The following is a 25076-nucleotide window of genomic DNA, read 5'->3' on the forward strand; positions in this document are numbered from 1 at the left end:
GCGGTCGTCCGGCGTTGGGATTGCAGACGAGGACGCGTGCTGTGTCACCAGCGGGGAATGCGGAATGCAGCCGTCGGTGGCGGTGTGCGCTTGAAGAAACGGTAGTACCGGTCGTTCCAATGTGGTTTGGATAGTGTGCCCACCGTTGCTTGTCTTCCTTCCTCTTCAGCGTTAGTCCTCGATGTGATACGATGGTCGTTATAAGACGTTTGGTGTCTGGGTGACAAGTACGGAGGTTTGTACGTATTTTATGTGCACGTATATAAATAAACCCCCCAAACACCATCCACCCCCACCACACCACAATTTCTACGTTGCTGCTAAAGATGCGACGTTGTCCAGTTCTTGAAAAGGGCGTGTAGGGAAGAGTAGGTGTTGATTCTGTCACAATAAGAGAGTAGGCGAGAAAATAAAGAGTAGGTTTCATATGGGTGACGACCTACAAACTAGGATGGATGGATGGATGGATGGCTGGATGGAGAATAGGGTGGACAAGATGGATCGGTTAAAAGTAAGATAAAAAAGATTCAAAAATAAATAAATAAAAATGCCATTTGTTAATCATATCAAATCAGGGTAGGTCAGGACATGGATTAATTCGTTCTTGAATGAGTCACCCGACATCTCAAGATTCTTTCCAAAGGTCGGTAAGCGGATTTGAAAGACGCATCAACTCGGGATGCAAAAGCCAAACTGGACTTTGCTACATGTATATGCATGCCACGAGGCATACGAAATCATGTTCCACGTATTTCTCTTAAATCGGCTTCGGACTTGTCGACGGTTGTTTATGGATGCTTGCATGAGCAGCCCGCCCGCAGAGATGAACTCTTTATATATATCTTTTTCTTTTTTCTTTTTACCTATGGAATGGAAAAGATGCAATCGTCCACCGTACATCTGTTAGGAGTTCAAAAAGAAGAGTCTTCCTTCCACACACCGATGCAGGGATCCAAACCCATTCCAATCGGTCGTCATCTATCTGCAGGGCGAGTGAATCACTCCGTGGGACAAAAGTCTTATGATGTGATGTGATGTGATGTGATGTGATTTGATTTGATTTGATGCATCATCAAACCAATTTTCAAAGGTAAGCTTGCAGTTTTCAAAAACATCATCATCATCATCATCACTGTCTCGCCTCAGATCGCAGTAGATCGGTCGAATCAATGTTCCTCGTCGTAATGGTTTCTTTCAGAAAAATAATATAAATTTAAATTGGTTTTACCCCCCCCCCCCACCCCACCCCATATTATTGGAGGCAAAAATAATAGCAGTCTGTGCCGGGAACCTCGGAACCTGACGTCGTCGGATTGGCGACGGACACCACCGTAACGTGACTTCCACGGAGCACGTGTTTGATACGATATAAGAGTTGGGCCCGGTTCCAACCATGCGCCACGTACTACCACCACCACCTTATCCCCGATCACGTGGCACACCCTGGAGTCGCTCGAGGTCAACTCCGGCACGGGAAGACCGAAGACGCCGGCTTCCTGTCCCAAACGCTGTTCCCTGTTCCGTTCCAGCACCCACGAGATCGACACTTGATAGGGCGCACTCTGCCGACAGCTCGACCGTACACGGAACAGCGAGAGACGTACACGTACGCGTCGGCTTGTTCTCTCTCCTAAGAAACAGAAGCCAAAATAGTCCATGACACGGATCGAACTACATGGTCTCGTTGACTTTTTAAATCAATCTCTTTACCGTCGAGCCATGGGAGATGGACACAGCGTCTACTAGTCCAGCTTCCTTTCGTGATCTTTGTACCGCAAAGCAAGTGCAGGAGCACCTGCTTCCTGAACTCATCACCGGTCAAACTGCTTGCACCACGTACGATTTGTCTAAATCTGACAGTGGATCACCTCATCGCCGAGTCAGCACACGTGCATTTCCTAGTGCTGTCTCGATCATCTGTCTCGGAGAGGAGTCACCGTCCCAAGTATTAATGGTGCCTGCGTCGGACATAGCTCATCAGCTTCGGAATTCAAATGAAGGAGAAGGTTAGGCCCATCTGCATTGGGAGGGTTGGTATCACCTAAACCGAGGAATTCCCAAAGACCGCCAACCATGGAAGACGGTACATTAATGTCTAACGTACGTCGCTCGTGAAGCGAATGTCACCTCCACGTCGAGGACCTATCGACGATACCTGCTACAGGCACTCTAGTGGCGGTGCCGGTCGCTACTGTTAATGGAGTTAGACTACGATGCTCGCTACTGTTCTGTCTTCAAATGAATGATGATGGGGGGAGATCAGCGGGTGAACGTAAAACGTTCGGTGAGGTCACATGCGTATGGAGAATCCTAGACTGGTGATGATGAGATGGATAGCTGTGATCATGTGTTGTCGGTCTCCGACAGCACTCGTGGATCCGACTCGGACGCCATTTGTCTTACATGCTGCTGTAAGTACTGGGGTCGGTGTCTTCGCCTCCGAGCCTGACGAGAGGATGACCGCAAGCAAGCAATCAATAAGGCCGGTGCTACCCTTGTGATGGGCACGCAGACCCCTCTTTGTGTGATGTTAATATGTTATCCGATGCCGAGCAACAGTGAAGTCGGTAGGGGAGTAGGTTTCGAGTGATTTGAATGGCTGGTGAAGGACATAAACACAGGCGTCATCTCCTGCAACTAAGATGACGCAGAATGTCTGAGATCCACCATGGGTCAAGTGTGCCGGTGTTCTTTCGGCCTCACACGGACGATATCCTCCATCCGGTCGGTCTCACAGCTTCAAAGCATCGAATCGAGTAGGAAAATAGATGATGGAGTTAGAATTGAAGGCACATGAGTGGGTCTTTTGAGTCCATCAAAGTCCCTCATTCTTTCTATGACCGCACGTTCGTGATCCAATACTTCTTTGTGGCTTCGGTTCACACGCCAAGGGATGCTCGGGTTCCACAATGGCTGTTTGTGTTTGCGGGCATGGATTTGGTTTTCTTCTCATTCCCTACTCTCTCTCTCTCTCCACATCCGATGCTCCTCCTTTTGGTTTGCTACTACTGCCTACTATTTCCATGTGTCATTTGCGATCAACATCTTTGCCACCAAACCACCTTCAACTTTCAGAATAAGCAATCACTGATATGTATGTACCTTAACACCACACGTTGACCAAACACAACCCGGATCACACAAGCAGCATGAGAATGCAACTCGATGACCTGAGCGTGTGACTCGATCTTGCCCTGTCATTAGTGTCATGTGGGCTTCAACAAGGTCGCAGGGAAACGAAGCTGTCAACCAATAAAAATTCCATTCCGTCAAAAAGATCTAAAAAAGAGAACAATATTGTCTTAGTAGGGTACATAATCACCAATTTACTGCCGGACGACGAAGACGAAAACAACACGAACGATGCTCAGTTGAGCACCATATTATTCAACGTGCAAAGCTACAAACAAACGCCACAACGCTTCACTACCAGCTACATAATCGGCAGCCTAATTTCTCCGGAGGCTTGATGGAACTGCATCTTTAGGAAGCTTTCCTTGAGTTTAACCTCTCAAACAAACACTTACTTGTTGGTCCGACTATCAAAACTAATCACATCTCAATTGCTACTTTGCCGCAGTTCTGGGCGGACGAAATCCGCGTCGGGTGGAACTGAGATGTCAACAGTTGGCCTCAACCGTGCACAAACCTCGATTGCACCATGAACTGGATCAGACAAGAAGTTGCTGAGGAGGTCTTGATTAACGGGGCTCTTTTTATCGACACCAACAAAAGCCTGCTGCGTGAGGATGTAATCAAACCGTGGAGCCCATTTCCTTGATCCCAGACGTGCAGTCGTGGAACAGTTATCCACCATAAATGACACCCCACGAGCATGCATGAAAGGGTTCAGTGAATCAACAGACTCTATGACACTCTCGTTGATGATCTCCGAATAGGAGTGTCCCTTCTTCCTTAGGACCTCGATCTGCACATAGTTCATGCCATCAAGGGTGTCAAGGAACATGAACAGAATTTAAGCAACATGTACGAGATTCAAACAAAGAACAATACAATATGTTATACCTGTGCCATCATCAAAGCTACATAAACGCCTGCAGTAAACGGATGCAGAGGCCCCAAATCACCTTCAGGACGAACAGCACGAACTTTCTCACCAACTTTCCACATACGTGTTTGATCGATTTTACCCATTGGGAAAGCAGGAAGACCCTCCTTTTCCTGACACACAAAATAAGCACAACATTCATGTCATTTTCACATCATGTCGGAAAAAGAAAATAAGCATAATATTTGCATAGACCATGCTTAAGAGCTTACGTAGAAGCGTCGTCCAGCTAGAACGACACTGCGAATTTCACTGCCACATGCAACATCCTCATAGCACTCGTATAATATATCCATGCAAGGGTAGTATGATGCACTATATGCAGCATTAAATTCTTTCTTCCCCTCTTCAGACAGAGCATCGTACACAGCAAGCATACCCTGGAATTCAGTTGTATGAGTAAGATCCCTTGAATAAGAAACACAAAACAGATACATTTACCTTTGTTGAAATGGTCTTTGATATGATCCCCGTGATACACTCTACGGTGTTTTTGTAAGCCAGTTCTTCGCTCATTCCGTTCTCAGTGTATCTTCTGAACAATGACTCCACAATTCCATGCACAGCACCGAGTAAAATACCTGCAACCAATCAAACTAAATTATACAACTGACCGAAGTTGAAAAGCAACACTGTACCAGGCAAACAGACTAACCGCGCTCTCCAAAAATGTCACTCTTATATTCCTGCTCTAATGTGGTAGCAAAGGTGAAAGGTGATCCTAGAGCGACCGACCATCCCAGAGCAACATCTGCAGCCCTGCCATCAATGTCCTGTTGACATAGAAAGCAACTGTGTATCAACATTGCAGGTATTAGTTCATGAAACAAACTTCTAGGTCATGAAGGTACCTGGTGTACACCAAAACTAGAATTGATTCCTGCACCATTTATTTCTTTCCCTTGGACATACAACCTTCTAACAGAAGGACCCATTCCCTTGGGGCATACAGCAATCACACTAATGTTTTTGGGAAAATCACGACCAAGTGTTTGCAAATGTCCAAGAAGAAAGCCATGGGAGAGGCCCAGGATGCTGTTTGGCTTCATGTGAGAGAATACCTTCTCATAGTTGTCCGCCTGGAGTATTAAGATGCAAAATGGTGTTGTTAACTTATGGTAAATTAGCAAGCCATTTTGCCAACACGCTGACCTACAAAAGCTCGTATTGATATTAACACTAAGGAAACTGGAAAAATAAAATAAGCATGCTGGTCAACATTAAAACGAAACCAAATACTTAAAGACAAAATGCAGATAGTGCAAATAATGGAGATCAACTTTCAATTACCTACTGTGTCGTTTAATGTCTCAAAGAAACCTCTTTTGTTACAAGTTTGATACGGCTATTTTCCCGATGTTTTGTAAGCGTCATTTGTTTACATATTTCCATGATCACTATAATGAAGTTTTTAAGCTATATGAGTTGGAAATCTGCCAGACCATGCAAACCAGCACATAAATTGAATCCTCTTGACTGCAGATTCTATATGTTCAACAGCTAACCTGTGCAGCATCGGAAATCAACAACAATAAAAGATCACTGCCAGAAACTGTTTCCCAGATATCACCCAAAGTTCCATTTTCTTCAGTGAATCCAGCAGCGCGTGCTTCATCAAAAGATCGAGAACCTTTTCTTAGGCCAATCTGCAGGTGTGCAAATCACAATGCTTAAGGATACACAAGCACAGAACACTAGAATAATTGAAGGATAGTGTCAACGCCACAGTTTCTTAGTTGTACAACAGCTGGTATACAGAAAAAGAGCAACTTGTACAGAACAGAAGAGATATTGATGATCCAATAAATATATAATTGAGGGGAATAAAACATCGAACAGACCAATAGATCAAAGAACCATGTAAACGGAATCTGCTGGAAGAGAAAACATTGAATCTGTCGTCTGTCGTCCCACATGGCAAACTTGTCGATGTTGGGGTTTCAAAACAATCATGCAGGTTAAAATGCCAGGAAAAGATAAAGGTTCCATACAACTAAAAATACGACATGAACAGATCAGCACAACAAATCTTACTAAATGACTATAAGGAAACCATTTTTAGGCAAAGATGACAAGAAGCTGATAGTAGGTTTATAATATATAAAGGGAAGTCATTTTTTGGAGTCCTCATTTAATACCTTTTTGCAGGTGAAAAATCAAAATTAGAAAGCCAAAATTTCTAAAAGTCAACCGCCACAGAGTTTTAAAAGACATCCTCATTATCTTGTCGGTAGTTCATTAAGTGTTTTGGATACGTAAACTCTAACATCTTGAACAAACACATCATATTTATATAGGCAGTACATATGGGTATTTTTGGGTACGTATAAGTTGGATCTTCCAAGGTGACCATGAAAGATCTCACCTCAATAGCAATGATAAACACGAAAAGAAAAATGAAACTTAAAAGCAGCATCACCTTGACCACGATATCTGAATTCGCCGCGGCAAGTGAATCCCTCAAATTCTGTGCTTGGGCTGGACCCTACAGAACAAGAAAGACCTTGGTGTTGGATGCACAAACGAGTGAGCTATGAGGTGAACACGGGGGGACTAGTGAAACTGAAAGGAAGGAGACATAGGGAAGAACACGTCTTTGCATCTACGAAAGAAAAAAAGGTGGTGCCAAAATAGGGCTATTGCACCTGAGACCCCCACCCGATCACACCAATTTGCTTGATCCCCTTGAACGCGTCCGGCAACAAATGGAACAGATCTCTTCCACCTCGAACAATATACTGTAAGCAACACAAGAACCCAAAAGAAGGTCAAAGCCCCCATCCACCCGAAAAAATGAACAAAAGTATGAAGAGACCGGGGCGAGAAAGGAAAATGAAATCGGGGTGGATACGGGTGAAATACCTCATCGTGGCCGGCAAGGTTGACCTTCTCTTTCTTGAACACCGAGCTCTCGAAGTCTAGAGAGGTGACAGACCCACCGATGGAAGGCAGGGAAGAGACCATCCGAGCTGCAAGGGCAGCGCCGCCTACTCGACCACCGGGCGCGGCATGGGTGTGTATCCGGCGGAGGAGATGGCTAGGGGACTTGGCGAACGAGAGGGAAGACCCAAAACCTAAAGTTCTTGGTGCCGCCGGCTTCAAGGCCGTGGAGAGTGAGGCGGAAGGGGTGAAGGGTTGAGCCGCCGCCATAGATGGAAAGAAACAGAGGAAAGCGCAACACCCAGCGACTTGGGGTTTCTTCCAACGCCCTCTTCAAATACCTGACACTCGTTTTTATAATTACACCCTTGGAGTTAATTAAATTTCACAGAAACACGCCCCGTAAAGATATTATTTTGCGATCATACCTCCGTTCCATAGTTCAACCCATTGTCAAAACAAGCAGAAGCCGAGAGGAGGAGGAAGAGGCTATCTTCTCAACCTTTGTAACATCTACACCAGAGAACAAGGAAGCAGAGGATCCTGTACCCCACACACGAACGGAAGCATCATCCCTACATGACTCCACCTTTGGAACTCCTCTACACCCTGCCGCCTCAGGAGCATCCCTCCGCCAAGAGCACATCCCCTTGCCCGCCGAACTCGTTCAGAACCAAAGCCTCGAAAGGATACTCGAACGAGGTCGGGTGGTGCATGAAGATCCAGTAGCTGGGTATGTTTTCATTGGCACGAGACAGCCGTGTGGTCTTTCCAGCGCCGCTCGGGCCGACGACCGCCAGGAGCTCACGTTCCTTAAGATGCACCTGTAACTAGTCCTGGGAAAGCCGTAGTGGCGCGGTTGAAAGTTGTGTGCGCTGGTCGAGAGGTGGTACGATAAAGACCTGGTTTGGATGTGGGATCGGCGTCTCCGGCGGCCAGGACTGGGCGCTCTGTTCGTTGGCAGCTCCATGGAGTACGATGATGACCGAACACACAAAACAACGATCGATGCACTCATTCTACTTCCTTCCTTCCTTCCTTCCTTCCCTGTCCTGGGTGATGAAGTACGATGGATTAAGCTTCCTGGGTAGTGTGATACAGAGCCCAAACCCGACCCCGCCAGACAACGGTCCTCGCCGACCGAACGCCGACGTGGATAATCTACGCACCCGGGAATGATCTACGCTAGACGGTGTAAAGGATGACTATCAGTACTAGATTAATTATCAAAGATTTGATATCTCACTTCTCCAAAAACTTCAAACAGAGATACAGATAGATTCTAGTTTAAAATTAGTCTAAATGTCCCCCCCTCCCAAAAAACAAAAGAAGATAAATACAATTTGCCGATGATTGAACAAAAGAAAAAAAAAAAAAAAAAGAGAAATCTTTTTTTGTTTTTTCCGATGCAATCGAGAGTTCTTCTTTGTACCATTTCGGAACGTGCATCACGGGACTAAGTGAGTTGACGTGGAACCCAAATCAGAAGTCATGGATTCACAACTTTCCTATGTGGTGCCCGACACTCGAATGGATGCTGATCTGCGAGCCGCGTCCATGGTGGATTTGGGCCACACCAATAATGCTTCGGTGGTCATCGAGCGTTATCCGATCGATGAAAGTGATGCCCATGCGGTGGCCCAACTCGTAGTTCTGAATCGCGAGCTTCGTCAAGGCCGGACTGAGGATTTCTAAATGGACCGTCCATCGATGCAGTGGGGAGGGGGCGGCGGCTAATGTTGTGTTGATGGATCTCGTGTTATATTAGGTATGCCGCCGTCGATCAAATGGAATCCGAGGGAGGGTAGCAACGAAACGATGTTCCATGGTGCGCCATTACGACCCCATTTGATCCCCGCCTTCTGATGCTGTTCTTCGCGTTGGCGTCTTCTTCCGAGTACGTGTCATGGACGAACAACGACATTAATGTTTGTATTATCTCGGCTATTTTCGATGGACGACCGACGTCGATGATGATTGAAGAGAGAGAGAGAGAGAGAGAGGAAAAATAAAGCTTTTGTGAGTTCAACGAAAGCAGCAGTGTTCGCCGAACACGTGAGTCAACGAGAGGAATCTCCATCTCTTGGTGCGTGTTGTTATGGTGGTGATCGCCCACGCGACGACCATCGTGTTCCGATCTCCAAGCAACCAAATCCAACCCCACAATGCACCTCTGTTTGGTAGCCTAACATGACAAATATTTGCCGGTGCGTACAGCCTCACCAATCGATCGCTGGATAAATACTCTCGGTGCCTGCCAGAGTCAACATGTTCGGCAACCTGTTCTTTCTCCTTTTGTCTTCCTCGTTATCGCCATTGCTTCTTCCCCCATGCCAGACTATCATCTCTCTTGTCTCCTTTTGGATTAGTCTTTTGCTAGCTACCGTATATCCATCTTAGATTTGGAAAAGCTGTGACGAACCGTAGATAGGCATATTGGGTTTGGCGCGCCTCATTCCTTCAACGGAAACGACGATAAGAAGACGACGTTTCTGCCGCTTCGCTTCTTGGCTCGCATCTTTGACTTGCTTGCTCCACCGCCTGCTCCTCTTTAGCAACCAATTTCGACAAGGCCAAGTCCCCCCGTCTGCCTCCGCTCATACCAACTTTTGAGGGCAGCGATGGAAGGGGGTAAGGATGGGGTGGTGGCCATGCAAAGGGCGGTGAAGCAGCTGCACTTTGGAGAGTGCGACGACGTGAAGGTGACGGCGGTTGCGGAGATCAAGAGGTTGGCAGCGAGCGATCCCCGTAGGAAGCGCTTGTTGGCGGCACTCGGGGTCATACCGCCGTTGGTTTCCATGCTCCTCCAGGCGCAGGACGATCGTCGCCGGCAGCTTGTAGTCGAAACGCTCATCGAACTAGCCCACGGCACTTTCAAGTGAGTAGCACACGAACACCTATTATATTCCTTGTTTCTTGTGTTCTTGGTATTGTTATGTTGTTCGACGATAGAACTACTCATCAGAGATGGAGGCCCGATTAATAATGATAGATTCCAACCCACCATCGCCAAGTCTTAGACGCCAGTACTCTGCTTCGCCTCCGCTAATAGTTTCTTGCTTCGCTCGTGTAAGAATCCGCCACCAAGTATCGATTCCCACCATGAATTATCCTTCTCAGCAGTTCTTCCTCATGATTAGGTCGAATTATCTAATGATCGAATAGAACCCGATTTGATTACGAGTATTGATTCGAGCAACCGGAACAATTAGGAAGAGGCAGAGGATATGTATTAGATGTACTCCTCCTCTGTTTTCATGTTGCAGACTCTCCGTCTCTGATACTGTTTCTTCCAGCGTTAATGCTTCACCAGAGCTGCTTTGCTTTGCTTTGCGTTGCATGACTACGACGACCACTCTCGCACTGTTGATGTCTACTTTGCGTTACTCACACCGGCAGATTCCTTTTAAGTGCAGATTTAAAGAAACTAAATGGAATAATCTCAAGGAGACAACATCATAAAGTAAACGTTTTCTTATGTCAACGTAGTACGTTCGTAACCGAAGTCGGGAAGTAAATGTTCGTCATTTTCTTCGTGTCTTAAGTCCTTGTCCCGTACGTAGGTGCAGGAGCAGAAGCCGGCATCCGTTTTGAACCCGCAATTGTCAACCCCAAATGGGTCCCAATTTTGTCGCTTTCCTACTTTTTTGTCAACGCTGACCTGTCTTAGTCACGAGGCTTCCCTTATCTGTCCGCTCCAAGTCAAAGCTGCACCTCTGCGCATCTTACCGAACTATTCCGTTGACCAGTTTTGGAAGGTCTCGACGGATATCTTGCAGCTTGGGCTGCTCATAACATTCACAGCATTCGGTCCGTCACTTGTTTATCATCGTTCTTGATCCATATCCTGCATGTTCCAGGAACAAGGCGCTCACCGTGGAGGCAGGTCTCCTCCTCCGATTGCCGCAGCTCATGAACACCGAGGACCTTCCGAAGAACCAGCACTTGACAGCCCTCCTCTTATCCCTCTCCTTCCTCGCAAAAACAACTTTCCCGATCAACCCCGGCCCCATGTTGCCTTGCCTCATCCGAATCCTGGACGCCGCCGAAACGCCCGAAGAGATGAAGCTAACGTGCGTGGCCGCGCTATACAACCTCTCCACCAAGCTCGACAATGTTAGAGCCGTCGTTTCCGGTGGCGCGGTGCCTGTTCTGCTCAAGTCGTCGCAGAAGATGAGAAGCGTGGCGGAGGGCGCCTTGGCGACTCTCGGGAACTTGATGCTGTGCGAAACGGGGAAGAAAGCAGTGGAGGAGGACGCGATGGTCCCAGAAGCTCTGATGGAGATCATGGCGTGGGAGGAGGAGCCCAAATGCCAAGAGCTCGCCGCCTACGTACTGATGGCCCTTGCGCACCGGAGCAAGGTCCAGAGGAAGAAGATGGCGGAGCTGGGAATAGTGCCTCTGCTTCTGGAAGTGGCGCTGATGGGGAGTCCCCTCGCACGGAAGAGAGCGATCAAGATGTTGCAGTGGTTCAAAGAGGAGGGGCGTGCAAGAACCGGAGGCCATTCTGGGCCTCGACCAGATCACCTCTCAGATGGTAGGCAGCAGATAAGAGAGGGCAAAAGGGCTGTGAATACGATGGTGAAGCAGAGTCTTGACAAGAACATGCAAGCCATCATAAGGAGAGCGCGTGCATCCGAGGATTTTTCTTGCTTCAAGAGTTTGGCTGCCACCTCCAGCTCCAAGAGCTTGCCTTACTGACGATGTCGTCAACCCAAGCTTCCAAATTTAAATCTTAAGTCAACTGTTGATAAGATATTCTAATGCCCTTATCCTCTGTTTTTGGAGCATGGTGGTTGGCGTTTTCCCGTGCGTTGCGGATGACGCAGGTTGGTCCAAGAAACCTGCACTCGTCTCTCTTCTTGGGTTGCAGCTACATGAGCACCGGCGCAAACTCTCACACACAGTTGTTGACATGCATGCTGGAGGATGATAAACTGAAAGAAATAATTTCCCACGGTGACATTCTGGTTGTATATGATGGAGTGTCGCCACCCTCAAAAGCTCAGATCTCCAATCTTCGATGAATTATATATGACTAGTGCCGGAGAAGGATAACTTCATCAATCCATCGTATGTTTGCCAGACTAGAAGCAAAATACTTGGAGATGCTAATCGTCCCAACTCCAACAGCCGAGCTGAGATCAAGTTGAGGTTTCGTTTACATGTCTGACAGGAGTAGTAGGCAATGCTGTACTTGGGCTCAGTGGGCCTTTAGCCGTAGTATTTAAACTCCATCCCTAGTCCTCATCCTTCGTTTCCTACCGATGAACGTTGCGGCCGAAAGGCTTGCTTCTCTCGGACGCCGCGTGGGCTCCGCCGTCACCTTCGCCTCCTCGTCGCTCGCGGCCCTACGCGGCTCAATCGAAGCAGGGTCCAAAAGCCATTGATTGCCGTCTCCTACAACTGCTCCCTTTCTGCCACCAATGGCTGTCATCACCCATCCATAAGCCCGTGCCAGTTGAAACCAGCATGATTCCAGACGCTACTCCACCCACCAGATACGGCACCACTTGCATGCCCAGCACGACAACAACCAGCATCGAACCTTGCCACCCACACATGTGACCTGTTGATCTTCTTCCATCTCATGCACGCAGCACGGTGGGTGGGTGGGGTGGGGAGGGGAGGGGAGGATTCGGTGCGCCACAGCCAGCTCACTCAGCCTACTCCAATTCGATCCATGACTGCGTTGGGGTCACTGTTGTCGTCGCATTCTTTCATCTCGTGCCATGATGAGCAGCATCGCCAATAAACACACACAAGCAAACAACGACCCCGCGACGAAAGGCTCTGCACCTCAAAGGAGCAATTTTTTTTGGCCAAAAAACGAGCGTTGAAGCTTCGTCACTCACAATTATTCGATCTACAGGGCATTCTTACCGAAAATTCAAATGGATTCTAAGAGGGCTTTCGAAGACACAGCAGCAGAACACCGGAGAGAGATAGCTGGTGCTGCATCATTATCATGACAGGCAATCGTTCGTATGAGTTTAATACCGAACGTGGAAGGTCGCAAGTCTTCGTCAGACATGATCGATAATGAATGCAATAACTGTGAGAACACAGGGTGGTCTAATCGCTTCCAAATTTCCATGGGCCGATTTTGCATAACCATTTAGTCACCTGGTGGGGATAAAGATGAAGAGAAGAGCTCGATACATGTGACTAGAAAAGAAGAAAGATTAGGACGTGCAGGCGTTAGACACATGATGTGTTCCAAGGTAGAAGAACTACAGAGTGCGACAAGGCCCCATTTCGCAGCAAATCTCGTTCCACTGATTTGACCCGGCCGCATGGCTGGACCTTCGTTGATGCCATCTCCCCTGACATCTGCCCCCGTGATTGACTCGCTGCATTCTCGAGTTATTAACTAACCAGGAGAATCTACCATCGAACTCTCGAAGACGTATAGCATACAAGAAAGATTCAGGAACTGTGAAACTTGGGCATCAAACACCGTGCACAATAGACTTGGGGTAGGTTAGATTTCCCAGCCATTGTTGAGCTTGAATCATTAAAGGTCCGAAGAGGTGAAACGCAAGGAAGGAAGCAAGCAAAGAATAGCGTGGAGACTAAAGATATATATGGTGGCACGGTGCGATGGTGACATGCCCAAGCGTGGTACCAGGCTACCAATTACGCATAGTTGGCGAAGCACCAAACTGGGGTGGATGCAGAAAGATGAGAAAATTGCGCATGGTTGGTGAAGCACCAAACTGTGCTGCCTCAGAAAGATCTGACTTGGATAGAGGTGGATGCCCCAAGTGCTCACTGCAAAATATAGGCGAGTCCCTTATCCCTTCTCCCCGGGACATCAAAAGTTGGAAAGAAGTCAAAGTTAATGCTCTTAACTCAGCCAAAACCACTTGTTATTCCGCTGGTCCTCAGGCTTTCCAGGTGATTAAAGAACAGCCTTTCCGGTGCATGAGTAAGGCTTTATGAAATCTTAATGCAGAGTGGAAGCCATTAATAAATAGTCAACAAGCAACATCATTGGACGTGGAATAATAATAGCCTTCACTCTCTTCTCAAAAAGAAAGAAAAAAGAGATGTGTTTTCCCAATGAAGTCACTCACTGTTTCTTGCGTTTGGATCAAATTTCGTCTTCTCCATCGATCATCAATCAGGAAGCAGCTGGTGGCATGCAAAAGATACGGCTAAAAGTGACGGTAAGAACACGTCTGCCGACAGTAGCAAGAAGGCAAGAGATGAAAGAGATTGACGTTGATGTAATACTTATCAAGATTCTTGTGCCAAGCGTCACATCAGTTGATTATTCTCCTTCGATTCCCCTACCCTTTCACTGCATCAATAATCACTATAGTGTTCATCGGGAGGCAAATACTATGCTGCATTTTCATATGTTCGACTTCTATCCTCTCTTACATTGGCTTCATATACAGACACACGCATATATATATATATATATATATATATATATATATATATATATATATATATATATAAGCTCCATAGACAGACGTACTTAAAGCCTCACCTCTCCTTCCCTCTCATCATTTCGTCTTCTTCCTCCTGTTTGTGATGGGATCCAAAACTCAATGGAGCTTTGGGCTCCGCTGCGCGTTGCTCTCGGTTCTGATTGCCTCCTTGCATGGCATGACGACGGAGAGCTTCCGTCACAAGCACCACCGCGGCAATGGCACGTCGGCCAGGAGGAGGGAGCGAGCGAACGGTATCAGCTGCAACATGTTCCAGGGGAGCTGGGTTTACGACGACTCCTACCCGCTCTACGACTCCTCCACCTGCCCCTTCCTGGAGGCAGAGTTCGACTGCCAGCGCTACGGCCGGCCGGACAAGGAGTACCTCAAGTACCGGTGGAAGCCCGACGCCTGCGAACTCCCGAGGTCGCCTCCTCTCTCGTGTTTCGGCTGTCGCTTGCATCGACAGAGTTCGTCTCTAATGTTAAGACTCTGAAGCGAATGGATGTTCTGTTGTGAAGGTTCAATGGGCAGGATATGCTGGGGAGGCTGAAAGGCAAGAAGATAATGTTCGTGGGCGATTCCATCAGCCTCAACCAGTGGGAGTCGCTCGGCTGCATGCTTCGTGCCGCCGTGCCCAACGCCAAGACAACCTACACCAGGAAGACCCCTCTGTCCACCATAACATTTGAGGTGCTCATCATCATCATCATCTTCTTCTTCTTCTTCTTCTTCGTCTTCCATCCCTCGTATTCTTCGTTCCCTGAATTCCACAAGACGCCAATCATGACACAAGCACCCACAGTTTTCATTTTGGTCGCCCTCCTCAGATGGCTTTTGTCTGTTCTTTTTGTTTGCGGACATGGACGTATCAAACGTCACAACCACCAGCACATGTCGTGCCCAATTTCTCATTTGTTTAATGGCCAAGTAGCAGCTAACGCTAATCATGGAAGACAGCAGAGCAGTTCACCGCACTGCCCATCTCCAGTCTATCTTCTCCCCATTGCACTTGTCCTGAGTTCATGTAGCGATGATGGCCAACGGCCAAACACCGCCGCCCACCCCCGTCGATTTCTTCGATTAGCTCTTCTTTAAAAGTGTTTTTTATTCTGTCATCTTCAACAAGGTTACAAAGGCTATATTATTCTTTTATGCAATGCATCAGATTAATAGACTTTACAGTAAGTTTCAGATGGCTCCCAACATGCTGCGGTCACGGGTTCATTGTCTCAATAGACCTACACACGACTCTCCCACAAGCCTGTCAATACAATACGTTAGATTCGGAAATATGAACTCAAAAGATAACTCCTCACATGTTGTGTTTCGTTGAGGGTGATGATTCGATGAGAGCAAGACAAGAAGAGGTCGAGGTGTAAAAACTCTTCCTTTCTCTTCTTCCTTCCGTTTGCTTGCCGTCTTTGCCCAACTTCTTCCCCCTTTCTGAAACTTTCCTTTTGTTTTCCTCGTGCAATTCGGTACCAAAAGATTCTTGGTGTTATCCATGGAATAAAGTTGGGTGCCCGAGAGCTTTTTCCTCCTGGGGATTACCCAGAAAGAGGTCATGTGACTGTCAATGGTCAGGCCATGCAACAACAAAACATGCACCATGTGAGGGCCTCCCCCGGCCCCTCCCTCCTGTGTCACGGACTCCATTCCTAACAGCGCCTCTGCCGGACCACCTAAAACAAATGATATTAGAAGTTCCTCAGACTAAACCTCTCTGCAGTGTGTTGCTTACCTAATCGGACGGAATTCATCTTGGATGCTAGTCAGCGAAGCGGGCACAAGAACGGGAAGAAACAACAAGGAGATGAGCTTGGCCACAGCTAACGCGATACCATGTTGCTTGCAGGACTATGGCGTGTCGGTGATGCTCTACCACACCACCTATCTGGTGGACATAGTGAGCGAACCCATCGGACGCGTCCTCAAGCTTGACTCCATCCAGTCCGGTTCCGCGTGGCTGGGCGTCGACGTCTTGGTCTTCAACACTTGGCATTGGTGGACTCACAAGGGAAGCAGCCAACCGTGTGAGATCCGCCCTGTCTCTGTCTCTGTCTCCGTCCTTGTTGATACCACAATGCAAAACCTCTCCTCTCCTCTCCGTCTAACCACAGCAATCTTGTGGGCTGGCGCAGTTGGGACTACGTACAGGATGGAGATCAGGTGTACAGAGACATGGATCGATTGGTGGCCTTCAACAAGGGGCTGACGACGTGGGCCAAGTGGGTGGACTCCAACATCGACTCAGCTGCCACCAAAGTCTTCTTCCAAGGCATCTCCCCAACCCATTACCAGTAAGCTCTGCAACATCACAAACCACTCACCTCTGTTCTCCTTCATCTGATCTGACTGGGTTCTTCTCTTGGTCATGGAATCAGAGGAGCGGACTGGGGAGAGCGGAATACGAACAACTGTAACAAACAGACGCAACCGGTCGCTGGATCGACGTACCCAGGCGGTCCACTTCCAGCTCAAGGCATCGTCAACAGCGTCCTCGGGGCCATGTCGAAGCCGGTCTATCTGCTCGACATAACCTTGCTCTCCCAGCTCAGAAAGGACGCGCATCCATCCGCTTACAGTGGAGATCACTCGGGCATGGACTGCAGCCACTGGTGCCTCGCCGGCCTTCCCGATACCTGGAATCAGATCCTGTATGCAGCACTTGCTTGATGGAATCCGGACTCGGTGAAAGAACCACCAACCAAAGCTCGCAACTGGTAACCAGTAAGCGAGTAGCATTCCCGTCATCTCTTCATGTATCGGTCATCGATCACAATAATGTCCTGTCCTGCTCAAACTACGATTTCAAAGAAGCCAGCCTCAATCCGTTGGCCATTGTAATAAACTTTCGTTTCATCAGAGCTACGTACTGACAACTCTAAATGGTTTGCAGAGATCTCAAACAAAAATTATGATCTAAACGCAAAATCTAGTTCGGTAACCATTTCTTGCATCGAACACTTAAATCAGATAATTCGATCGGGTAAGCACTCCGAATGTACCTGGAAACTTCCATCCCCTATGAAAGCAATAACACGCTTTTCCTTGGCAGCTTGTGGATTTGCGTCGCTCACCGGTTGTGAACGAGTGACCAAGCGGACAGTAAAGCGAGGCCCTCAATAAGCAAAGAGGAGGAAAGCAAGAATCCTTCACGAAGACGTTGTCCCACACGCTGCACCGCAGTTAAACCATGAGTGACTCCGTCTTGACGCTCCTTAGACAAGTGCGTCATGCAGTCCCTCAGCGCACACGCCCAAGAAACCGAGGAGGAAGACAGGTGCCATGGCGGCAAGATGTACGTGGAGAGACATGGCTTCACGCCCTCTCGTGTCGCCCCATGAAGCACAGAGCTAGTGATGGGTTTAGAGTTGGGAAAAGACCGTTCATTTCTTGGATCGACAAGGCCCACCACGTTCCGAGTAATCAGGTGAGTTAGTTAGGGTTGGTTGATGGGACCCTAATTTGCACAGCATGCAGCCTGCATCGAGGTATCAAATACGGCCGTCCGTCCGTCCGTCCGTATGCTTCGGATTCATAAAAATTGGGTCCTTTAATTACGTTAACTGAGGTTTTGGTCACGCATTGTGTCGTCTCTGTAGCTTTCTCTAAATGGAAATTCAAATATTATTATTATTATTTTTTTTAGAATTTGTATTCAAGAGAGCGTCTCTAAATCAGAATATTTCTTTCATACTTCATTCCTCCTAAACAATATAAATTTCATTAACCCACGAACGAACGAACGAACCATCTAATATTAATATTTCACCATAACATGCTTTAAGACCGGGATACTTGACTGAGATATTAAGTGATGATTTGAAATATGAGAGATGGAAGTCCGACGCTAGTTGGGTTGTGATGGAAATGCATGGATTGTTCCTCGATACGATCCATGGACATCATGGGCAACAAACACTGCATGCTTCCTAGACTCCCAACGCCACCCTCCCATCTTTTCATCCATCTGATCCATAACATCATCCGGAATCCAAAACTACCATCCAAACAGTATGAATCGGCAGTGGATGCACAACGATGGAAGATAAGAATCACCGCATAAACTAAGAAACCAAATGTGAAGCGGAAATGGTGAGATGACGTTCGAGTACCGAGCGAAATCCCTCGGAATATGGGTGGTTAAAGAGGATGAGGGGCTAACAGGGGATCTGCGAGGCGAACCACCTCATGACGTGGAGCGGCGCCTTGATGAGCTCGACGGCGAACTCCACCAGGATCGTCACGCACAGGCAGCACGGGCAGATGCACGATACCGGCAGCCTGCAATTGCAGCCCCCCCCCCCCCCCCCAAAACAATTAGAGAAGGAAGATTAAAAGGAAACCCCATCAATTCAAAATCTGATAGCGCAGCTCATCGATCCATTGGCATTCACCGATGCTGAAACGAAGAATGAGAAGAAGAAGAAGAAAGGGATATAGGCTGTCGACGTACCCGACGATCCAGATGGCGGCGCCGACGATGGAGACGAGAAGGGAGAGCAAAGCGAAGGGAAGGCCCAGCAGCCACCCGAGCGGTCGGCACTCGCAGCACATCTTGCTTCTTCCTCCTCTCTCCCGCCCTTCTATTCCTACTCCTTTCTACTTCTAACTCCCACCACGAAACGAATGATCTCCTGTTCGTTCGATTACCAGGAAAGATCGGAGGGGGGTTGGGAATTGGCGATGGGGGCGAAACGAGGAAGTGGGAGGGAGAAGACAGTGGCGAGTGGGAAGAAGGAAAAGCCGCAACGAGCGGACGACGAGGGAGAGAGGAAGGAACAGAAGAAACAGAACCATAAACGATGTTATTGAGACACGAAACGACATCATTAGTTTAGACATATATTATTATTAGACACAATAGTTTCAGCCTTATATATATATATATATATATATATATATATATGATGTGTAAATTGAACGACATGTCATCGTATGAGATTTAACGGATTCGGGTTAAACTTATACGTCAACGGAGTCGAGTCGGGTCGGGTGTGACGAATTGACGAGCCTATTTACACGGGAAAGGGGGCGGTGGCATCCGACGGAGAAGAGGGGAAGCGGCATCCGACGATGAGCGGCTCGCGCGAAGAAACTCCGCTCCGCCTGGTTGGAAGACGAACGGATCCGGTGAAGAGGACATCGGTTACCTCACTGCCACAACCTCTTGCTCCTCCTGCATTCACTCCACCGACTCAATCTCCAGGTTGATTTTTTTTCGTTTTTCTTCGACCTAATCAAATCCAATTGTTAGATTCTTTTGGAATTGGAGGCAGCATCATCTCTTCGGTTTGAGGAGACGAGGGTGGCAACGATTCGCAGGCACTGGCTTTGGGAACTCTATCTTTTGTAGTCGTATCATGCGGGTTACTCCGCCGTTACCCAGACTTTTTCTCGGATAGTGGTCTGACTTGGGTGTTGGAGGTTTGGAATTGCAGTGTGCGACCATGATGGCAACGCTTGAGCTTGGACTTAAAATCTGGATGTTCTGCCCTCTAATTCCGTGAGAGAAATCAATTTCTTGAACTTCACAGTTGGTGGAAGATACTATATGTGCTTTGTGATGATGTCACAGAAGATATGAAGATCTAATTGTTCAGATATTTGTGCTTGCAACTGGTGAAGCAGTTCACCATTTTGATTGGGAGCATTTGCAGGATGAAACATCTCTACCAACTTAACATAGAAATAGAGGGGGCCTCAATAGCTGGGTAGGAAGAGAGCATGATGTCAGTTGCTAGGGACAGTGGAAGAGAGAAAGCAAGAAAAGCGTGAGGAGAGAATTAGAGCTGAAACATTTGAAGGAGATGAAGTGGCCGAAAGGAGAAGAGAAAAGGAGGGATCTTTAATGTTTTCAGTGTTAATACCCCCTTTCGAGAGGATGGTGCATTCCTCTGATGGTGGTTCCACTACCAAGTCTAGGTGGCACCAGCACCCATATGCCGTGTAGCTCCCTGTCTCTCCCGTTGCACTGCACTGAGAGATGGAGTTAGTGTTAGATAGAGGTGAAAAGAGAATTGGGGACTGAAATGGAGGGTGAGAAACCTAAAAGATCTAAGAAAGATGAATGTGGATGTGGACTAGGATTTCATACTCGAGTATCTGTAAATTTCATATTTTTGTTGTCTTGTTGAAGGAACTGATAGATCGAGGATCTTTTTCCGTCTTGGTCATCTTTTTTCTTTTTGGAAGAAATGCAATGCTTGTATATTTGTAGCATGCAGAAAATATCATTTAGTGTGGTCATAAGGATGTGTACATAGTACGCTTGCTTCCTTCGTATGTTCTTGACAGTTGTAACTTCATGCAGAATCTGAAGGGATTATTTCCATGAACAAAGTTAGTATTCTACATGAGTTACCTGCCTAGCATCACAGCATTGTCGCAGCCCATGACATAATTGCTTTCTTATGGAAGCAAAATCTTTGTTTTGGGCCTATGCTGACTTTAGTATCATGCTGGGTTGGATCGAATCCTAACCTGCATGACCTGACCCGATCACTGGACTAGTCCGGTTTGCCAATTTTCAAAATTGGGTCTTGGTTAGGGTGACCTGAAGGCCTAAATTCATCCAAATTCCAGTCTGAGCCTAGTCTAACTCAGTCCCACAAATTTAGTAATTTGATATATACCATACATAACATAAAAAAATCTATGTAGTCTTGGTCATTTATACTCCCAGAAGACTGCACTGGCAGTACGGACTCTCATACTAAGAATGAGCATGGACGTCAGACTGGTCACTAATTGAGCATTGTACAATGCATTCAGATTTTGCACAAGCAAAATTTTCAAACGACATGGAGCAAGATTTTAGGGGGGGAGCATTGATGCTACAGTGAGGTTGTATCTTTGTGACTTGGGTGACTTAAGGTTTGAGCCATAGTATCGTCCTCTCGATTTGCAGAGTTTCGGTTAAATACATTGACCCTACCCATCTCTGCGTTGCTAGGAACCCCATGTGGTGGACTATTCCTTTTTCAGTTGAGTGAGATTCTATCATAGTAGCTGTTTGTGAAGTAATTTTATCCCCAGAGGTGAAGATATGATAGCCTGCATTTGAGTGTCTGGTTGCTATCGTCTGCTCAGTAATTACTATGACAAACTTGCATCATACAAGTAGGACATAATCAACAATGAAGCAAGAGCTGTGAGGGGAGATGAGGAGCCTACTGCTCTTCAGGCCATAGAGCTCATACCTGTGTTAATGAGTTTGGCCTCTTAAATGAATATTTCTGATATTCCTTGCTATACTCTGTTGAGCAAGCAGTACCAGCTTTAGTTCCAATGTTATTGGAGGTACTTCTCATGCAAGATGAGGAGATTGGTGAACTTGGTAAGCTTTCTAAATCAGAAAATATGCATTAGATACAATTGATTGATGCTCAGGTTTATGCATGCAAAAGATGCAGGTCACCATCTTATGAGATCTTCATTCACAAGCTGTGCTATGATACACTCATGCAAACACAGATCAAGGTACAAAATACTTATTTCTTGAATATTAGGCATGGTGTTCACACAACACTATCTTCATTTTTTCTGCAATTTATAAATATAGTTGGAAAGTGATATTAGGATAAAATGCAGGCAAGCTCGGCCAGACGAATGTATGAAATGTTTGTTGTCAGCTTTTACTGTGCATAATGTCTTTTACATTTTGATGAGTGATAACAGTGGGATGATTTACATGCTACCTGTACTTTCAAATTTGCTCTGACGCATGAAGGAAAATTGCATTCACATTCTGAAAGACCTCACTGAGTCACTGACTTTAAACACCATAAAAAGATTTATGTGGTTATTTATCATCAAAAACTAGTGACTTAACTCTGTGAATATGATCTGCCAACACTAATAAATTCTGCATCCATAGCTCAAAGGCTCTATGATGCTGTGCAAAATTAGGTAAAAGAAGTCAAAGGGGTACAACAACATTCATTGTCGTACTATTCATTTCTTGATATGGTGGAGATTAACGGTATGAAATATGAACCATGCATGACAGAGCAATAAACACAAAGGATATGGACAATAAGCAGGTCAACTTCATGAATGCGGTATCCTTGATATGATGGCGACCACCCATGTCATGGACCTGATTGTCTGAAGATTTCATTGGTGACAGGTATGTGAGGTCCTGATTTTTTCCATTTACGGTAATTAATCATGCACAAAGTATGACAATTTACAGATTAAAGAGCAAAGATGCAGAATATAGTAGATTAAAGCAAAGAAGATGATCATCCTGTTATTTTTATTTGACTGATATTTGGGTTCTTACATCTAGTGCTTTCATCAACTTTTTGCAGCCACATGTGCTTGTTTTAATCAAGCATGTTTGATGACTTTGGTCCACTTTGTGTGGCTTAGTTTCAATTAGATCTGGCAATCTTTTTTTGCATTTTACACAGTTTCATAAGAAAAAGCATATTGCATTCTTGTGAATGTATGAATCGATGTGCACTTGACTTGTTAGTGATGGAAGATCCCATACCTAACTATCAGGATGCTTCATATATATTCCATAAACTGTGGAAAATCTGACTCACTGTAGTCGTACGAGATGTCCTGTAACTAGAATTTTTCTGATGGTTCACATAACTTTGCAAACACCATTGTCCCATAAACATAGTGTTCATCAGGTATCCTACTTGAAAGAATAATTTGAACTATTGAGCAGTGAGGTTATTTGCAAGTTATATTATACGTCCTTGCCATCCAACATGAAGTGTGTTTTCACTGTTTATCTACTTTGTTAACACTGATTATCTGCTTCTTTTTCACATGAAATCAGAAAGGTGGAAGGAACCAGTCTTTTGGATCAGATGCATCCCTTGTAATATGATCTTTGCTGTTTTCTTGAAATGTTCTGATAAAGTTCTTACCAATGCGGCAGCCTCGACTCCGCAAACCATGCACAATAGCTTATAGCTAAAAGTATTAATTTTAGTGGGCTAATAGCAATTTCAATTAGGTCACACAAGAGACATCGTCGTCTTTCTTTACCACCACATGCAATATCTTTCTGGTGGAGAACAGGCAAGCAGGAATTCTGACGTAGCCGAAGTTAGTGCAGTTGACTTGTAGCTAATGGATTTCATCATCATTGTCCAGAGCAATCATGGGTGGTGGACCATGCCAAAAGCTGCAAAGGCATGCATCTCCATCTGCTGCTGCCCAAGCATAAAAGAAGCCTTGGTCCCGACCCTCTTGAAACCTTCCAAAGTGCCTACTGAGAACAGCAACAATAACCTCAACCATGCCAGTTAGATTCAAAGCCTTCTTTATCATCCTTTTGCTAATTTTCCTATTTGAGTCATCTTTAGGTGTGAAAGCTAATTTCCTTTTTCATCTGTGTGATTTTTCATTGTTTTCTTGTGTGACATACTGCATCTCATCTTTACAGGCCTCGTTGGGAGTTCAGAAGATGGAACTTATCCTGCCTTGCAGGTGACCAAGGTAATGTGCATATCTGTTTATCTAGGCGTGCCGAGCAGGCAAATGGCATTAGTTTAGGCATGAAATCTAATGAAAAGGCTCCATGGTGGTGTGGCTTGCCAGCTTTGATTCATTGCGATTAGATTTATGGTCCAATGCAATGAACTTTTTCGAGTTTCGAGCCACAGATACATACATGTGTATATACATTTTTTTATAGACAACAACCACTAAGGTGCATTAAATAGACATGTGATGCAATGATATGTTCCAAGATGATTGAATTTTTGTCATCGAATATATGGCATGAAAATATTATTGTACAAGTGATTTCTTTTAGGTAAAGACTCGAATCATTGTGCAAGTGATCGATAATCTCAATAGTAGAACTGACAGGAATCCATCAAGTCCATGGTGGGTATAAGACTAAAGGATGATCTGGTGTAATGAGATCGGAGCATTGTAGTGTAATATAATTTGTCCTACACATGTAGGTTATGTTACTTCTTTCTTCCTTGATGGCTTCCAATCTGCACTTCATGCTTCTTGATACGAATAATCTTAATGTCCTTATTTCCGACAGGTGCATACGAGAAAGGCGTTGATAGAGTTCACCCTGGATTATGACTACGGAGGACCCAACCCTAGGCATGATCCCAGGAAAGGAAAGCCAGGCAGGGGTCTGTAGCTTGGATTCTCCTCCATGAGAGAGATTACTGCATAAGAAGAGCCAACCAGCTATACTCTCTTCCTACGGTACTTAAAAATCTTTATATCTATTGCAGCTATACACCGAGCAACAGAGGTTAGGATCCAGATATGGTTTTTGTTTTGACAGTGTGGCAAAGAAGGGATGTAATAAAATAGTTAGTTTGCCATTGAGTTTCTGTAGTGCTATGAAATAACATTACAGTTTGAGCATATAATGAATGGAAGGGAGAAGGTTTGTTGTTGTTGGTTGTCTAAATTTCGACCTTTTACTTTTTTTTTCTCTACGCGTTCAAATTTGTGTTCGATTAACACATGAAGAGTTCATGAGGTGATGATTTCTGAAACCCTCGCTCGGTTCATAAAAGTAATGGTAAGAGAACAAATAGATAAATAGGGAATCTTTCTTTTTAGTATTTTGGACTACACTTACAATTCGTGTATGACCGACCGACCGCCTGCGAGCGATTAAAAACAGAACATAATTGAATGGAAAGAGTTTAAAGTTTAAACCCTATAAATTAGAT

The 25076-nt window shown here is 45.9% G+C and overlaps 5 protein-coding genes across 15 annotated transcripts; 3 read left to right on the forward strand and 2 right to left on the reverse strand.

The window, feature by feature from the left end:
• Window positions 1-3243: 3243 nt before the first annotated feature.
• On the reverse strand, window positions 3244-7271 carry LOC103979685 (ketol-acid reductoisomerase, chloroplastic). The gene is made up of 10 exons (XM_009395859.3): window positions 6932-7271; window positions 6715-6807; window positions 6489-6554; window positions 5575-5715; window positions 4921-5148; window positions 4725-4842; window positions 4511-4650; window positions 4282-4449; window positions 4027-4182; window positions 3244-3928 (listed from the first exon to the last, which is right to left on the reverse strand). Exons 1-10 carry the CDS (start codon window positions 7217-7219, stop codon window positions 3560-3562), a joined length of 1767 nt encoding a protein of 588 aa, XP_009394134.2. The 5' UTR covers window positions 7220-7271; the 3' UTR covers window positions 3244-3559.
• A 2052-nt stretch (window positions 7272-9323) lies between these two features.
• On the forward strand, window positions 9324-11733 carry LOC135606628 (U-box domain-containing protein 2-like). The gene is made up of 2 exons (XM_065097684.1): window positions 9324-9827; window positions 10810-11733. Exons 1-2 carry the CDS (start codon window positions 9571-9573, stop codon window positions 11648-11650), a joined length of 1098 nt encoding a protein of 365 aa, XP_064953756.1. The 5' UTR covers window positions 9324-9570; the 3' UTR covers window positions 11651-11733.
• A 2697-nt stretch (window positions 11734-14430) lies between these two features.
• LOC103979684 (protein trichome birefringence-like 38) lies at window positions 14431-17259 on the forward strand. Its single transcript, XM_009395858.3, has 5 exons — window positions 14431-14817; window positions 14913-15084; window positions 16250-16425; window positions 16536-16694; window positions 16779-17259. The coding sequence occupies exons 1-5, from the start codon at window positions 14495-14497 to the stop codon at window positions 17068-17070; spliced, it is 1122 nt and encodes a 373-aa protein (XP_009394133.2). The 5' UTR covers window positions 14431-14494; the 3' UTR covers window positions 17071-17259.
• A 694-nt stretch (window positions 17260-17953) lies between these two features.
• On the reverse strand, window positions 17954-19177 carry LOC135608574 (signaling peptide TAXIMIN 1-like). The gene is made up of 2 exons (XM_065101627.1): window positions 18854-19177; window positions 17954-18681 (listed from the first exon to the last, which is right to left on the reverse strand). Exons 1-2 carry the CDS (start codon window positions 18952-18954, stop codon window positions 18558-18560), a joined length of 225 nt encoding a protein of 74 aa, XP_064957699.1. The 5' UTR covers window positions 18955-19177; the 3' UTR covers window positions 17954-18557.
• Window positions 19178-19406: 229 nt separating this feature from the next.
• Window positions 19407-24793, forward strand: LOC103979682 (uncharacterized). Of its 11 annotated transcripts, none has more exons than XM_065101633.1 (6): window positions 19413-21879; window positions 22409-22528; window positions 23198-23442; window positions 23518-23668; window positions 23810-23862; window positions 24425-24793. In XM_065101633.1, exons 3-6 carry the CDS (start codon window positions 23416-23418, stop codon window positions 24527-24529), a joined length of 336 nt encoding a protein of 111 aa, XP_064957705.1. In that variant the 5' UTR covers window positions 19413-21879; window positions 22409-22528; window positions 23198-23415; the 3' UTR covers window positions 24530-24793. The 11 variants fall into 11 exon arrangements, 10 of the variants coding, with proteins under 10 accessions (XP_064957705.1, XP_064957706.1, XP_064957707.1 ...); XM_065101634.1 differs by having other exon boundaries at window positions 23378-23442; XM_065101635.1 differs by having other exon boundaries at window positions 19413-21736; window positions 21807-21879; window positions 22409-23442.
• The last annotated feature ends 283 nt before the right edge of the window (window positions 24794-25076 follow it).

Source organism: Musa acuminata, chromosome BXJ2-3 (assembly GCF_036884655.1).
Source record: "Musa acuminata AAA Group cultivar baxijiao chromosome BXJ2-3, Cavendish_Baxijiao_AAA, whole genome shotgun sequence".
Classification (NCBI taxonomy): Eukaryota; Viridiplantae; Streptophyta; class Magnoliopsida; order Zingiberales; family Musaceae; genus Musa; species Musa acuminata.